Raw genomic sequence first — 17828 nt, 5'->3', positions numbered from 1 at the left:
AAGATGGCAAAGGTAGCAACATTAACAAAAATCTTGGAGCTGTTTAGAGAATGAAGCTTCTAAAAGAGCAAGAGGAAGAGCTATCAGTTCTTAAATCAAGACAGTATGTATTAAATGTGTGAATTACATTCTGCAACTTCACAGATTTCAAAGATAGTAGCAATTAATGATGCTTACAAGTAACCACAGGCTTAATGAAATGAGCCTTCAGACCAGATGGTCTGAATAAACAGGTATGATCATACAAGGACTGAATACAAAATTTGACCAGGGCAATCCGTATAGAACTGACTTCCTTTTTAAATTTATTACCTATTCTTAGCTCATAGCATGCCACAGAAAATAACAAAAAGTGTACACTCATGAAGACACACATAGATGCACACCACTGCACTGTTACCTCCCTTTCTTCCAAGTTCTGAGGCAATTTTTGTTACATTGTCAATCACAAACTCTTAAAAAATGCATCAGTGCTTACAGTCTCAAAATTTTACTATGCTGATCTGCAAAATAGCTCTGTTTCAAAAACTGCTTAAGAAGTGGATGGCTTGGCTTCCCACCACTGATTAGACTCAGAAGTTGCTAAACTGAGGCCTTATCTCCCTTAACTCACCCCTCTCAGGAAACATAGCCAACACTTCAGCTATTCCCTCTTCCCCTGCAGAAAATCCTTGTCTTCTACTGAATGTCTTGTGATTTGAAAAGTAGGCAAATGAACAGGAAAGTTCTAAAAAGCTATATCCTGCCTTTAAAGATGCTTCCTCTGCTCTCTTTAACTAAGAGAGGGGTTTATGGCAGACAGAGGAACTGCAAAAGTTTTGCTACCCACAGCTGCTTCTAAAAAAGGAGCTGAGGTACTGCTCAGAATAATCTCACATTTCCTCTGACAAAAACTCCCTACAGAACTGCTGTGCGACTGGAGGGAAAATCCAAAGGCGTCACAGTTGGAAAGAGATTCCTCCTGAACCTTCCCTAAGGACTTTTCCAGCTTGGAGGTGGAAAACTGGACTCTAACCATGAATGTGGGATCACGAACAGAGGATGAATTGCCAACTCACCAAAAAAGACTTTAAAGATGTGCTTGCCCTCCTGTGATAGGTGAAGAATAGAAAACTCAACATGAGCTAGCCAAAAGGAGTAGTGAGGACCCCATGGCAGAGACTACAGTTCAACCAGTGGACTTAAATTCAAATATTTGCCCTGGATGTCCTCTGTCTGTCCTAACAGTTCATGGCAGCAATTGCAAAAATAACTTGAGCATTGTAAGTGTTTATTTGTGGAATTCATTGGATACTAACTTAGTGGAACATTAAGTCATAAATTTCAGTGCACAATAAAAGGGAATAAAATAGTGAATAAAAGTTTTGCTATAACCAAAACTCGCCTGGTTATTCAAAAAAGGTTTTCAATACCTAAAAGCAGCATTTGATAGCAAGAAAGCCCAGCCAAGAGGAATAAACACATATGGCATTCACTTCTTATTCATGTAATAAGAAACCGGATGCTCCAGCTGAGAGACAAGAAGGTAGGCAGGAATTAAGTAATATTTTTAACTTTAAAAGTAAGAACATCTTAGTTTCAGTAATTTGTGAGTCCAGTGGCGAGAATAACCTCCTGAAATAAGAACAGTTTGTATTTCAGCTCTAACCATATAATGCCATCACAGCTGCTTAAATATGGTTGCTGTGCACTTTGTTAGCTGTGGTGCAAGGGACCCAAATCTTTACAACAGAGTACTGGCTCTGTTGCAAATACCGCGGCTATGTAAATTCGTTTAAGCAATCCTAGTGGTATGTACTTCAGTGAGAACTAAAGTACAGCTCCAAATTTTCAATGAATTGCTGACCAAATATTTTTTCTACGGTCCAGCCAGAGAGGCGTCCCAAAGCTTAGCTTTGACTTTGTAAGAAAAGGGACAGAAACCTTTTCATGCACTTTTACTTAACTATCTCTCACGCGTATTCTTCTGATCAGAAAGTAACACAGATCTGCGATGAGGAGGGGAAACGAAGTGTTCTAGTAATGAACCAAGAATTAGTTAAAAACGGGAAGATTATATGTGATGATAAAAATCGACACCAAACCAAAAGCAGCAATATACCAGAGTCTAAACTTATTCTAAACATATCGCCAAAGCAGCAACAACTGTGTCTCTCTTTCAAACACCTAGTCGCAGAAAACTGTAATCCATTCAATATCCAAAATTAGTTTAGAAATAGAAGGCTCTAATGAAAGAACAGGCATTATCAGCACAAGGCACATGCAAACCTTGACAATTTCAAAAGCTGTCCTAAAGAGACAGCGTTACTACATGTCAGGACCAACACTGACCCAAGGACAAACCTTAGATTTTCACCTATTGTAAAAAAAAGAAATTATCTTACAGTCAAGACAAGTCACAGCCAAAGTGAATAACATTACTTCTACCAAAACAAGAAATCCTGTTTTCTGTTCACAGCAAAGTATTTGTTAGCCATTTCTGGACAGTGCCTGCTCTGCTTGATCACAGGAACAGAGCAGCACTTCATGCTAGTAAATGGAGAGCAGTAAAAAGTTCCCAACAGTTTCCTACAGAAAATAGATGCAATGTGGCTGACATCTGTAGAGCTTTACCCTACATTTGTTGAACCAGCAGAGAAAACAGCTCGAGTAGGCAGGACATGACAGCACAAGAGCTGATTAGCTTGCTTCCTGCTGCTCAGCAATAGGAAAACAGCAAGCAAGCAAGCAACACAAGGTATCACTACATTACATGATTGTATCTCACAGTAGAGCACACCTCTTTGGCTAGCTCAGGTCAGCTCCCCTGGCTGTGTCCCTTCCCAGTCTCTTGTGCCCTTCCACCCCTCTTGTTGGCAGGGCCCAAGAAACCAAAAAATCCTTGACTTCATATAAACAATACCCAGCAACAACTAAAACCATCAGTGCATTATTATCATTGTTCTCCCATCAGAGCCAAAACACAGCACTGTACCAGCTACTAAGAAGAAAGTTAACTCCATTCTGGCCAAAACCAGGACACCATCCATGTTTATCTCACAGTAGAAAGACTCATGCTAATAAAAGAAACAGGCTTTCAGACTCAACTCAAGACTTCCTTCAAAACAAACCAATTCTAATAATTCAGAAAAAAAGAAGACTATTTGGACTGGGAGGTTCAGCTGTGTGACATCAGGTGTAATACTCTTAAAACACTCTTACAGTATGTGCTTTACAAATGGGAAAATGAAAGCAAAATGCAAAGAAGAATCCAATACACAAGCTGCAGGTACCTTGTGAAAATGTAGTCATTCATAGGATTAAACAAATACCCTCTGTAATTAAAGCTAAAGTAAGAACAACTTGTTGCCTAAGAAATACATGCTGTGTTAGTACTGCCAACAAGAGAAAACCTCTTGAGAGTGGGGGGCGGGGGAGGGAATAAAAAAAAAAATTAAAAAAAGGTATTGCAAGACTTTACAATGATTGTTCTACTTGTATCAAGACTACTAACTTTGTAGGCTCCTCCAAACCCTTCACTACACAGAAATACACCATGCAGTACATGCTCACAAGATGCATGTATGGTCTAAGATAAAAAGCATTACATTAGTGTAACATACTGACCTATGGCCAACTGGAAGAGAGGAAAAGAAAAAAAAAAAAAAGAAAGAAAAATCATAACTAAAGTCAGGAAAAAAAATCGATTTTGTTTAAATCAGTGCTGCATAAGGGCTGGTACACGCTAGCAGATTTCCATTGAAAATACAAAAAATAAACTTCTTACACCAATGTGTTCAGGTGGTTTTTTTTAAATAAAAAAGTATGTGAAAATGTTACTTTCTTACCTCCTCTTTGCACCAAGTAGACCAAAGATATTAAAAGTATTCTAACACATAAATATGATAGTTTCTTTCAGGATGGAAATCACTTTCTTGATGAATATGAGGGAGAACCAGAGAGTAAATGTGTTTCTTGAGATGGGAGATATTAAAAAAAAAAAAAATAATGGAGAAGAAGAAAAAATGAAGTTGGGATCAAGAAATGGGGGAAATGGGAACAAGATGAATCACAAAAGGGCTCTGGAGCTACAAAGAGACAGAAAAATCAGCCCCTTCCTAGCAAGGAATTATCTTTGCCATTTCTAAGGTAACACCATTTGAATACCTACTCAATGTCTGATACTGCACTGTTGCAGTACAGTTTTTGGTTTAGATTTTGCACTTGTGAATGCATGTTACTTGTGTTGACTTGAAAACAGTGCCAACATTACTAAAAGATTTCCATGTATACTTCAGTTTAAGGTGACTGTATAAAATGCCAAGAAGCTTATACTACAAACTTGTTACTTTTTCCTTCAGTTGGGAAAACCGCTAATGCAGTTTGAGACTTAACTAGGCAATGATAAAGTACCATGAAAAAACCCCAAATGTATTATTTAATTAATGCCTGGAAGATATTCCAATGCTTTTTTGTATATTCCCTTTATGAGGAACTCAGGTTCTGACAGGAATCAGAGGGCAAACATTCTGCAAGTGCCTTATGGTAGAATTCCTCTTTTCTACCCATTTCTTTTCCTTCATCATGGTCTTACACGTTGTATAGAAGTTTGCCCCTTTTTAATTTCAAGAGTATGCTGAAGAGAGACAGTTTCCCAGCCACAACAAACATTCATAGTGGAGGTAAGATATTTTCATTGTAACATCAACAGAATGCACTTCAGATGACAAAGATCGAGGAAACTGATACCTCCGCATTTATTTGGATACTGCATTTATTCTGCAATCACCTTTAAAATATAAATTTAACATCATGACAACCTCTTCCAGCTCCCCCTGGCTTTCTTATCTCAGTCAAAATTCATTTCGGTATATCTTCAATACAAAGAAAAAGAAGGATAATCAAGATATTTATCTGAAAAGCAATCTTTCACGTGTTTATATTGACAGATGGCAAAACTAAAGACTCAGTTTGTCACTTCTGAAAAAGTCTGGTCACCTGCCCATCAAACTTTGAGTTTGCTTTCTGAAAACTATTTATGTCCTAAGCAAATTGACCTGGTTATGAAAAAAACCCAGCCACTAACAAATATTAAACTATTTTTTCAGTACAAAAGCAAACAATTAAATGGCATTTGCTTTGCATTCAATCATCTTAACTGTGTTTAGAGACCTTCCAAATAGCTAGTAAAACACCAATAATTCTTCCTAATTAAAGTTTTTAATTTAAACATGACCTTCAAAACAATGCTACAAGAACATACAAACTATCCTTTTTATTCTCCCTGGAATGCATGATGTAACAATTAACTGAACGCGTGTCCTTGCTGATGCAGGGCAGAGAATTTCTCAGATGTGTAACTGACAGCAATAGTTACAAGAGTGCCCATTAGCACAAAACACCAAACCTCATTGGCATCAAACCACCGATTAGGTGCTCTTAAAGTACAAAAATGAAACGTGCAATATTAACAAAACAAAACACCTCTGTTATGGTATAAAAATGACTGCATGTTGCACTAGACAACAGACCTGTAAAAAAGAAAAAACCCACTACATTTTATTTAGTGCTCACGACCATTAGTCATACAAGTCTTCCTAGCATGACCCACTAACTGAAGTCTGTAAGACCATTTTCTGTGTTAACTTTATTTCAAAAATCCCCACAAACCAACATACAAATACAAATTCGTTTGCATTCTAGACCATGACTTTAAAATTCCTGTCTATATCCTCAACAAAAATGTAGTTTTATTTTAGCAGCAATCAAAATAGTCAGTGAAAGTAGCCTGGACATAATACCAAATTACTAACTTCTGAATAGATCTTCATTTACTACTAAGCAGTGTCACAAATTTAGATATTTTAATACAGAGATTTGCACTAGAGAAACACCTAATTAAGAGGGGAAAAAAATAAATCTAAAGATACATACGACCACTCAGACTCCAGCTGCTCTTTGTAGACTTTCAGGACATGAAGAGCCACAGCCAAGTTCCCAGGATCCAGTAGCTCTCTCACTTTCTCCGAATTAAGGCAGGTGAACAGAACCATACAACAATAGGCAACAATTTTCTCATCACTATACGTTAAGCATGTCCTTTAAAGAGAAGAGTGAAGACAGCATGTTAAAACCGAGCCTGGAAAAACAGACTAGTGGCATTCAGCTTGTTGAGTTGTTGTTCTTTACTGTCTTCTAGAGGATCATGAGTTTGTCATTGCCTAAGAGGGACAGAAGTCATCTGCAAAGAAAAACATCCAACTCTTAGGTGAAGGTCAAACTTAACAGGCAATTTACAAAACTAATGCTCAATTTGAGCTAACTGGAGATCTAAAATTGGGTGAAACCATAATAATTGTCTGCTTCTCTTATCATAAGGGCTTTCTATATGCAGTGCTGACAAGTGGGCTCCAAAAACACACAGAATGGTCATCAAATCGAATGAATGTGTCTTTGCTACTAGCTCACTATGAAAAATTTGGCCAAACTCATAAACAATATTGTCGTGCATCTGCACAAAATCATTTATGTAATATTTCATTACACATATGTCATCAAACCTCCAGAAATATATTCTGGGGAGGTTAGGAGGGGAAGCAAAATGATTGCAAGAGACAAAGATTAAGTCACCTCCGTAGATTCCAGCTTACCCACAAATACTGACAGGTCTGCACAGCAGCAAAGTGGACAAAGAAAAAGCTGTGTTCTTGGAAAGTAATATAACTACTTGAAAACACATCTGAAATAAAGCTTATGTTTGAAGCCCATACTTTTAAATAGTTTTCTTCACGTTTCTGTTAAATGAAATCAATTTACTGTTAGTTTAGAACAAGCAGGTTTTTTTAAAGGTCCTGACCCCTGCAGTTGACTAACAAAAAAAACATCTACAGGATATGGTCTCAACCATCCCATTCTCAAAGTTATTTTTCAAAGCTTCATGGTGCTAGTGGAAGCACAGCTATCATGTACAAAAGATTTGACTATAACCACAGAAATTACATTAGAAAAAAAACCCGCATCCATGCTTACAAGAAGAGATCTGGGAAAGCGCACTTCCAAATGCTATTCTGGGAATCTCCATTTCCTGTTGCAATGTTTCCAAGAAACTGGAGACTACAACGAAGAGCTGAAAAAAACCCAGAAAAATATATTAACAGGAATTCAAAGAAACACTAATAAATTTCATATAAATGACAAAACTTCAGTATTACAGCTATGCACTGCAGAGTCCACCTCAATTAGGCTCTGGGCAGAGTATTTCACTGCTACTGTACATAAATACTTGCATTCTCTTCTAGAATAATTTGTACGCTATGTATTAGAGTTATACCCAAAACAAACATTTTTTTTTCCTCAGACTTATACAAATATGAAACATTGGTTACCAGTGATTACAAGAACTAATTGACTGTCAAGGTTTAAGACAGGCTGAAGTCAATGAAAGCTTGGAGCTACAGTCAGTAGAAACTGAAGCAGACCCATGCTGAACAAGTGCCTGCCACATAGCAGTAGCCATTTTGCCTCTTCCAGACCTGAGGTGGCTTTCCCTGTCATATTAAATCAACACAAATAGTCTGCCTGTCATCACCTGAACTCCGCAAGAGCAGCTCTGCCTACTGCTAAGAGAATTCCCCTGACACCTTCCCTAAGCTGGCCAGAGACAGCTTGAAAATTTTGTTGCAGCAGGTAAAGCCACAGCAAAAGAACTGAATCTGTTCCCTTGCCAGCCACATTAAATTCTATTTGGCCGGACAAATCATTATATAATATGATGATGTGCTCAGTACTTTCTCATTTCTAACCCTGAAAACTTAAAGCCAGTACATAATTCATGAGAAAAAAAAAAGCATGAACCCACAAACGTCACAAAATCAAAACAATTCTTTGGCCCTATTGACAGCTCTCAACAGCCTGGCCATTATTGATAGGTTGGAAAAGAAATAAAATTAAATGTTATAATGCAGTTTAACAGATATTACAAACAGCAGCCTACTACAGATGGAGGTGGCTGATATTCCCAGGTTCTGCAAATATAAAATTAGGTCTCTTTGAAAGGTGCTGTGCCAGCTGGCAGGCAGATTTCCTACAGAGGTCTTGGCATATGTCCTCTTGAGAACAAAAAGAAAGCAAGTCTAAAACAAGGTCACTTGGTAGTAGGGAATAGTAATTTTTTTTTCCATATATATTTTTTAATCCCAAAATATGTATGTCCTCTCCATAATGTATTTTGAATCATGTCCTCCTTTATGCTTTAGTTCTTAATATCTCTGTTCCCTCTCCCTGCACATCTGCACTTTTTTATTATTTTCTGCTTGTCGTTATGCTTACGCTTCTCCCATCCATCTGGCTCCCATCCTGCTGACTCAGAATTTTTTTGAAGGACAGCAAGCATGGGCGCGCAACTCTTCTAGCAGACATTTTATGTAAATACTTCCCTTCTAGAAAAAACTAACAAGGCAGTCACTCCTAGGAAGAGTGTATTAGCTCTTTTAGTGAACTCCTTACCTACTCTACTATGAGAAAGATCTTTCAGAGACACATGAGGTTGGTTGATTTTACTCCAATATTTACCTGAATTTTGCTTGATCTTCTTCAGCTATCAATTACACCTTGGTCATTAAAAGATCAAGGTCTCAAAAAATATTACAAACTATATATATATATATATATATAAAAAGTTAAAGATCTTTTAAAAGTAGCCATCCTTACTGTGACAAGGATGAAATGCTATGAACACATTTGCAATACAATAATAAATATCTAGAAGTTCTCCAGCCATCACACACTGGAGTCTTAATTTTTGTGAAAGCAACTAACACTGCCCTTGTTCAGTCGTTGATGTCCTGAACAAGCAATAAGGATCCCAGAAAAGGGCACGATTCTGTGGATGTACCATGGAAATAAACCAGCTTCATCTGTAAGTGCTTTTTTTTAACAGTAGTGGTTAACATTTTTATTTTAAAGGACACATATCAATATATGGGTAAGCAAATAATCTGTGAGACAAAAGTTAGTGTATCTATTCACAACTAAGCAGAAAAAGATGCCTTGATAATGCAACATTTCCCCATGCAAGTATAGTCTCACATGATGAATCTTGGCAATTCAAAAGATGTGATACTACAAACGTCTGAGGTAACTAACGGAGCTATGCTGAGAATAGACTACACACAGCAGCTCACAATCTGTCCAATCAATTTATGTGCTCTGTCACAATACAATGCAACTGCTGCCATCCATTCAATAAGCCATGTGTTTTCCTTTTTTTTCTTCCTCTTTTTCAGAAAAGAATTAAACAAAAAAAACCCTAAGACTATTTCACTTTTTCCCTGAAAACGTACAGATCTTTATGAAGCTAAATAAATTGTCAAGTATTCTTTCCAGCTGCATTAGCTAGTATTTGGGAAACATTACTCATAATTATAAAAAAGTATTATTTTCCATAGGACTGATTTATTTAACATCTTAATCCACTCCATAGCTGCTGCTGTCTATAAGCACTGACTTTTACAAATGATTCTATCAGCACAGCTAAATTTTAATTTAAAAAATATCACACTGTGTGTGGTCAGCAAGACTATTTTTAACCTGATGGTCAACCACTGTCAAATTACACATACTAAGATGTAACTTCTGATATATAGATTGACCCTAGAGCTGAAGACATTTTTTCCCCATTGAGTTGTCAATGGTTCCTATAAAAGCAGGATGTCCTTTAGCAAATGCAAATACTCAGATTACATGTTGCTTTCATAACCAGCCTGTAATGGGCTATGGAGAGTTTTCTAGGTTCTACAAAAATAACCTCTTTATACAATAAGGTAATGTGTTTAAGGGGAAACTTCTGGTACCTAAATTTTTGGCTACATGTAAAATGACCTTTTAGAGTCGCTCAATGCCACCCATGCAAAAGGTGAGGCAGCTGACACTTTATGGTGCTGCATGAGGATGGCTTAAACGCACTCCAGCAGTTCAGTACCTTCAAGACCACAGCTCCATTTGTTCATTTCAATCTCTTACCATCACATGCTAACTGAACCAAGCTCTAGCACACACTTTTCATTTCACAATTATACTGCAGTACTACCCAGATGGTCTGAAGGACACACACGAACCTTTCACAGGCCTGGCCCTGTGTCTTGCTCCTCACAAAGACATCATTTCACACAGTATCATTTGCTGAATCAGACTGTGTATCAGATGAAAACTTAAACCCTTGAAGTTATTATGACAAATATATTAAGCATTATGATTTTAAAACATAACACATTGTTTCTTTCGGCTCCACGTGGTTAGGTGATAATATTTACAAAAAAATCTATTGATGTTCCAGTACTAAAGTTAGAAGAGTTTATTGCTGGTAGGCCTCTATCAGCTGCAATCTGTCCCCTCCACTGTCTTTCCTGATTACATGTCTACACACAACCTTTACCTTATTGTAAAACATATTTTGCTGTAGTGTGTATTATTTAAATGTTTATATTCATACACATTTTGATGTCTTCCTTACAGAAGATGAGTTTTTTTGCTGATAGAGTTAACAATAATCAGATTTATCTTCCAAATTCCTCTACGTTTTCCCTCGTCAAGAACGGGAGGAGCCTGTGAACTTGCTCACCAATCACTTTGAAAAATCACTTTGACCTCAGCTACAGAGTCTTAACAACAGTCATGAAAAGACATTTTTTTACTTGGGGCAGACAGCAGAGATAGTCATAAGCACAATCCTCTGCCTTTATTGGAGTTACATAGAGATACAAAATAAATCCAATCAAAGCTAAGCTGTACAACATCACCTGCCAGACTGCAAACACAAGGTTAGTGAACTTGCATATCTCTCTTTAATGCTTTGTTAACCATTAACTATGCATGAAAGATAAAGCTGGCATGCTCCCTCTACACTGGGGGGGAAGCATGCACAAAGATTTACAAGTACTTAAACCAAATTACAGCCTCCCAACAGCTTGTACACCTTTTAAGTTGCCTGTAAGCTTTGCAAACCTAAACTGTGGACTGCACGCCATTACACAGACCACCCCTGGTTGTTTGTAAACAATGGCAGAATGTTTTGTGTTATATTGCCATCCCTGGAAAAATAAAACCTTCAACTCAGCATAAGGTGTAGACCTCTATTACTATAAAACATTAGTTTCCACCACTATCATCCGGTCATTGACTTGTTTCCTTGTGGCTGCGAGTTAAAGCAACTTCCAGTCATAAAGAGTTATTTGCCTCTTCACCACCATGAATCATACCGCAAATACTGATGAAAACGTATTTTCCTTGGAAAATAGTCTGTCTAGACTACTCAAATTGAATGCACAATATATATACGGGCTCTGTCATTTACAGTTATTAAAATAGTGCTTAGTACTTCATTTCTGTAAATAAAATGAACGTCTTGCTACCGATTATATTTCCACCTTGATCACACTGCACTTGCTGCAGTGCAGACTAGTAACCCATTTTTATCATCTGTGGAATACCAAGAATGTTGTGTTTAGTAAGTTTCTGTTCCCACTCCTCATCTCCTCTACCTCCAAACGAAAGTACACAATTTTTCTTTCTTTCCCTTCAAAAATGTCAGCTCTAACATTAACAGAACATTATATGCACTGACTCAACAACCATTCTGTTCTTGGAAGATCAACATCTAGTCAAAATATCAACACTGTTCTGACGAAAAAGGAGGATTTGACTCAAAGGCAAGAGAAATCCCCACCATGCTATTAAAAATGTGGAAATACAAATGAATTAGAAGGAAGACGGAAAAAAGCATCAGACCACTCATCAAATTAGCCTCTGATGTAAACTAAGTTCTAATGAGATCTCATCATGGTAGATTCAAAAAATTTATTTGTGCATTTACTAGAAAGTCAGTTTGTGCATTTACTAGAAAGTCAGTTTGACAGCCTACTGCCTGACATGAGATCAGTTTCATACTGAGTCAAATTCATACAGCGTTAGCAGTGCTTATTAAATACAGCAACAGGACCATTCACTTTATCTTCTGGTACTTTAATTGAATCATTTTATTTTTAGAAAGTATTCATCATAAGTGTGTTCATTTCTTTAATAAATTATCTGTTAAAGTCTAAAGGCATAATAAATAGGACTCCTGTTACATCCACACAAGTAGCAAAAACACATGCCAGAGAGTACTCTCCTACGTGAAGTGAAACATGTCTAAGTCCTTGCAGACTTGGGAACTGCATTTATAAGCTTCCTGAATGCATTAGGATGTAAAATCTTTTTTCTTCAATCAACCTATAAGTCACGCCTAAATCTAACAGACACTATCTCTTTAAAGACCCTGCTGTAGCAAAATCAGCAGGTTTGGAGTACTGGGGAGTCTCAATCTGGACTTAAACCATGCCAGGAAACCAAAAAAAAACAACAAAAAGGATTGGCCACCCACTATGTGTTATTCGTGGTATCTAACTATATGAGACACTACTACATGATACCTTGTACAGGTCTGGAAAAAAAACACAAACCAAAACACAGAAAAAAAATTATTAACATGTAAAATGCTAACCATGATTATGAGCAAATTTCTCCAATTATTTTTGATAGCATACTGTGGATGTTGTTTCATATAAACCAAAATTTCCACTGAAGAGCTTATATTTTCCCTAGAAAAGCTAAATGATCTTTTTCTGTAAGTCTGTGGAAAGGATACCAGACCTTTTTTCCCCCACCTTGGACCATTTATATTCCCTATCTGCCCAATAAACGGATTGTGGTCCTTTTGCAATAGACAGAGATCAACAAATAAACTTACATTTAGTATTTTTACTTGCATATCCACATTACTATACAGCAACAGTTATATCATCCACATTTTGGGGCATTACCATTTATTTATATATTTTTTATACCTATAAAGGCAGCTTGCCTCTTCTCATTGCCTTGTTACAGTCTCTTCTGTATCACACGTGACATATGCCCAGAGGATGGAAGAAAAGGAAAGAACTTGATGTCTCCTGGTATAAATCTTGCAACTTTTCCTTTCTACACGGCCAGTATTACCTAAAATTCTCACTGAAAAGCTAAGGATAGGCATGAGGCACTTCTCTCCAAGCCCAAAGCTGCTAACAAAAAAGGATGCGCAAAATGGAAAAAAAAATATTTTTGTAGCATGTGACTGGAAAGCCACGCTTATAGACAGCCCTCTCCTTTTCTACCAGAAGAATGCTCGTGTAACTGGAGAGCCTGGAAGTTGTGCCATGGCAATGATAATCAAAAGGCTGAGAGAATGCCATGGTGAACTTCTACACAATTATACAGTATTTGGATTTTTATCCAAACAGGTGACAGTTTACTCAGAGACAAACAGATGCCTCATACTGTTCTCTTTGCCCAGAACTTCCTTTGGCTCCTTTCCAACCCCCTTCCATCTTCACTTTCTCAGGAGGAAGAAGTACAGCATTCTTGGGCCTCTGTGGGAGACTCTCTAGTAGGGGCATTTCCTCTCAGTACATGTGAAAACAGTTAAGCCTCTTCCCTCTACATTATATTTAGGACGCTTATCTTTAGGACGGTGTCAGCTTTAAAGTTTGTTTGCCCCATTCTTCCCACCTTGATCTCATGATCGCAATGTCTCTGCTGGGAAAATCAAACCCAACCTAGATCCCATCATATCCTGTAAGAATGTAAATCTTTACAATAAATGTATCCCCTTATCTCTTCTCCTCCATCACAGCAGTGAGACAGGGTAGAAGCATGTGACCTGCACTATGCCCGTAATTGTGAATAACGACAGGATCTGTAAGAGTCAGTATATAAAACTGGCAAGCCCCACTGATGCCTGCCCTTCCCTGGCCAAAGCCTGGTGGCACGTTACGAGGTACAGAGCAGTTCCTCTTCCTGCCTTTGGCATAGAGGGAAGCTGGAAACGGCCACCGAGCAGCTGCTGCAAGGTAAGCTGATCGGAGGGAAGGAGGGAAGGAGGGAAGGAGGGAAGGAGGGAAGGAGGGAAGGAGGGAAGGAGGGAAGGAGGGAAGGAGGGAAGGAGGGAAGGAGGGAAGGAGGGAAGGAGGGAAGGAGGGAAGGAGGGAAGGAGGGAAGGAGGGAAGGAGGGAAGGAGGGAAGGAGGGAAGGAGGGAAGGAGGGAAGGAGGGAAGGAGGGAAGGAGGGAAGGAGGGAAGGAGGGAAGGAGGGAAGGAGGGAAGGAGGGAAGGAGGGAAGGAGGGAAGGAGGGAAGGAGGGAAGGAGGGAAGGAGGGAAGGAGGGAAGGAGGGAAGGAGGGAAGGAGGGAAGGAGGGAGCTTACAGAACACTGTATTTAAAGTTCCACAGAAATATAGGCATCACTGTTCATTTCAAGACTCAGCCAATGTAACCAAAACCCATTCTAATTAAATAGGCATCAGCAACCTCCCATTTCCTTTGTGCTCCAAGTGGATATCAGTCCACATTATAAAACCACTATGCATGTGTCATAAATCAGCAACATCTTGGCAGGCTGTATTAGAAAGCCTCCAAATTGCAGGAGCAAGAGAAAAAAACAAAACAGCTATACACACTGCCTAAAAGCAGTACCAGCACCAAGAAAAGGGAAACCTACAAGACAGCCCACTGACCTAGTAATTTTTAAAGCTTAAGGCTATCAGCTCAAGTTAGCCTCTCTCCTAGAAGGAGCAAAATGATTTACACTGACTCTGAAACAGTCACTGTCTCCCAGTACAGCCATCAAAATCTTTTCCATGAGTACCATGGAAAGGGGAGTTTTGAGCATCAGTGCAACAAACACTGAATTGTTGGAAAGCATCACCTTTTTTGTCACTACTTCAAAGTCTTCTTCCAATGCCATCCATGTCATCAGTACCAGACAGATGAATCTCATTTAGGCAGGATCTGGTCTGTAGTTCAAATTGTACCTTAACGAGCTGCAGCAATAAAATACTTTTATACTCGCAGTCCACAGTAAATAAAGTAATTCAGCTCAGCTCCACTTAAATCAGTCAGTCACTGCAGAAGCATCAGGACTGAAGTAGAGAATCAAGCCCAAGGTATAAAAACCCCCACTATCAAGAACCACTGGATTCATACTCAGTAGGACACTTAAACTAGAGTTAGGAAAAAGTTTTAAAATAAGAGGGGTCTTTCACAGGACTAACAAGGGAGAAACACAGCAAGCTGGAGCTTAATATACTCGGTCATGAGATCCCATAACTACAGTTGCTGTGTTATTCAAGGGTAGTAATAATGATCCAGGCCCTGCTGTAAGCTGGAGGCCCACTCCCTCCTCCATTAAGATAAGAAAATGTTGCATTTAAATAGCGTCCCTGGTCCTAAAGCTGCCTTTCTTCCATGGATCTGAACTTGCTGTCCTCAAACCTCCCTCCACTCCAGGTGTTATAAAATAAGAAAAACAAATTCAGGCATATGTAAAATTTCCATATTAATGCCAGAAGTCACAGCCAAGCCATGAGCATGAACACAGACATGTCAGGCTGAAAATAATGGTAACACTGGCATTTACTCAAAATGACAGTTACTGCTATCACATAAATACAGTTCACTGTACTAACCCTGCGGGTCACAGTTAGTTGTGCCTGTACACACTGCACAAGATTCAAAGTGTGGGATTGTCAGTGCAGGGAGCAAGAGTTAACCACTGCAGACAGGAGCAATACTACACACACAAGAGCTAAAGAGAATTCAGTGTTTGCTAACCCAGGACAATTCATCAGTTTGATTCGTCTTAGGTTTGGCTCTTTTTCTCTGTGGACAGCTGAAAGAGTGTAAAAGTTGGCTCCCTATTTTGTAGTTTCTGAAAAAAGGCCAAAGAACAAAGACCTGGAACAACGACCTGAACCAAGGCCCACCCAAATCAGGGTCTTTCCACAGCCTTTAATGGATTTTGGACCAAACTATGAGGACCAAGAGAACCTTCCTGCTCACAGAAGGTGGCATCAGGTTGGCATGCTTAGGAAGGGTGAAGCTTGTACAACTGTAATCCTTGCTGTAGATGTTCTGAAGGCAGACAGTTCATTAAAAAGCTGTAGCAATATTCACCAAAACACAGTACAGACAGAGCAAGTTGTAAACTTTAAACTGCAGTATTAAATAGCAGCAGAGCTGAAGTATTTTTGCCTCTGGTAATTTACCATCACCCAGCAGCAAGAATGCCTAAGTTCTGTCTGAACTGTTAACTAGCTAAGGGGCAACTGTCTATTGTTAGAAAACCTCATACTTGCTTCCTAGCACAGACGTTTCTGGAAGATGCTCACAGTTACCTTTCAAAAGCACTCAGGCTCACTTTCAATTAAAAAAAAAAAAAAAATTAATGAGCTAAACAGAAAGGAGCAAAACAACCAAAACAACCCCAAACGGTACCAAGAGAACAACCCAATTATTTAAAACTTTCCTGTCTCATAAAGTAGTAAAATGATCTGAGTAATAATAATTAGGGGACAGCAAAACTAAAAAAAAACAACATAGAATTTTCTTAAGCTATGGAAACATGAAACCAAAATCCCAATACAAGTGCAAATAGCAGTTTACTTCTACCAGATAGCCTATCAACTGATTGTTAGGGCATATGCTCTGCAACTGCTACGAAGACCATGAAAATCCCAATATTATTTTTACAGATTGGAAAAACACAAAGGCCAAAAACAACACCAATAACTCAAATAAAAAACTTATGCTTATGTTTACATAAAAGTTTGATGAGTATAATATATTTGTCACACTCCCACAATTATTCCCCAAAAATACTATAAATATTATTTTGACAATGTAATTATAGTTTTTACTTCAACAGTGGCAGCAAAGTACTGGCACCAATCCCCCATACAAAAAAGCCTAATTGACAAAGCAAAGATCATACATGGAAATTGGCAACTCTTAAGATCAGGGCTGTCTCTTATTTATATGGCTAAAAAAAGTCTGTTTAAATTAACATCTGGTTTATTTAAGCTGTAAAACATAAGTAGCTTAATTATGCTAGCAGTAAGCAAACAGAAACCCCAAATACAAAAATAAATGGAAGTTCAGATTTTTAAATTCTCTTATTTTTTTCCAAGCAACTGAGGCATGCACTTTTCAAGCTGCTTTTCGGGAATTAACCCCATGGACTGTGGGTCCATTCAAGAACCACTCTCTCCCACTTCCTCTCCCTTAGGAAACAAAAAGCTAATATGAATATGAACTTCAATTGACAAATGTCACCTATTAACAGTTCACGATGTTTTTACCCTGCATGACAAGGAAAATGGTTCAAGCTTTGTAACACTTACTCTCATTCCATGCAGTGTAATAATTTACAGGATTTGCTCATGGAAAAACCCTCAAAAACAAAACAACAACAACAAAATATCTCCAACAAAACAGTATGCCTTCTCCTCCAGAAATATAGAGGGCACCGATGTGGGAAGAGAGGAAGGATTATCTTTCCTTCCTAGTCCTGTTGGTTTAATTTTAGTAGCCATCGTGTTTGAAAGTCTCCAGGATACAATTTAAAAGCTACACATTTCTCCAACTGTAGTCACATTACAATCAAATCCCTACAACCAAGCCTGTGTGGAGACACTTATTGTTCAGACAGTAAGAGACCTCTGTTTATAGGCAATAAAACTTAGCAATGGTTTCCTAAATGGATTGGGTGAGCTCTGGATATTCACTCTGCTATGATGTCTGTCTAGTAAAAATTTGCTGTTCCATCACACTTTCCAGGCATATTTATAATATTTATTTTTCATATATAAAATACAAGGGGCAATTTGGAAATTACACCATTCAAGTGCAACATGATTTAAGAACTACAAAAAGCAGTGAAAGCAGAATGCAAATTCTTTACAGAATAAAACAGCAACATGAAAGATACTGAACAGGAAATAA

General features: G+C 38.2%; 1 protein-coding gene across 3 annotated transcripts in view; it reads right to left on the bottom strand.

The window, feature by feature from the left end:
- ATXN10 (ataxin 10) overlaps positions 1-17828 on the bottom strand; it is a 102273-nt gene that overhangs the window by 67988 nt on the left and 16457 nt on the right. For all 3 annotated transcript variants that reach the window (XM_056340634.1, XM_056340632.1, XM_056340633.1), the window contains exons 4-5: positions 7009-7105; positions 5914-6078 (exon numbers count right to left, since the gene is read on the bottom strand). In XM_056340634.1, the coding sequence (XP_056196609.1) occupies positions 5914-6078; positions 7009-7105 (262 nt within the window). The remainder of the gene's footprint in view (positions 1-5913; positions 6079-7008; positions 7106-17828) is intronic.

Source organism: Falco biarmicus, chromosome 5, assembly GCF_023638135.1.
Source record: "Falco biarmicus isolate bFalBia1 chromosome 5, bFalBia1.pri, whole genome shotgun sequence".
NCBI classification, from domain to species: Eukaryota; Metazoa; Chordata; class Aves; order Falconiformes; family Falconidae; genus Falco; species Falco biarmicus.
The sequence above is the reverse complement of the archived record's forward strand: the minus strand, read 5'-3'. Positions and strand labels throughout refer to the sequence as shown.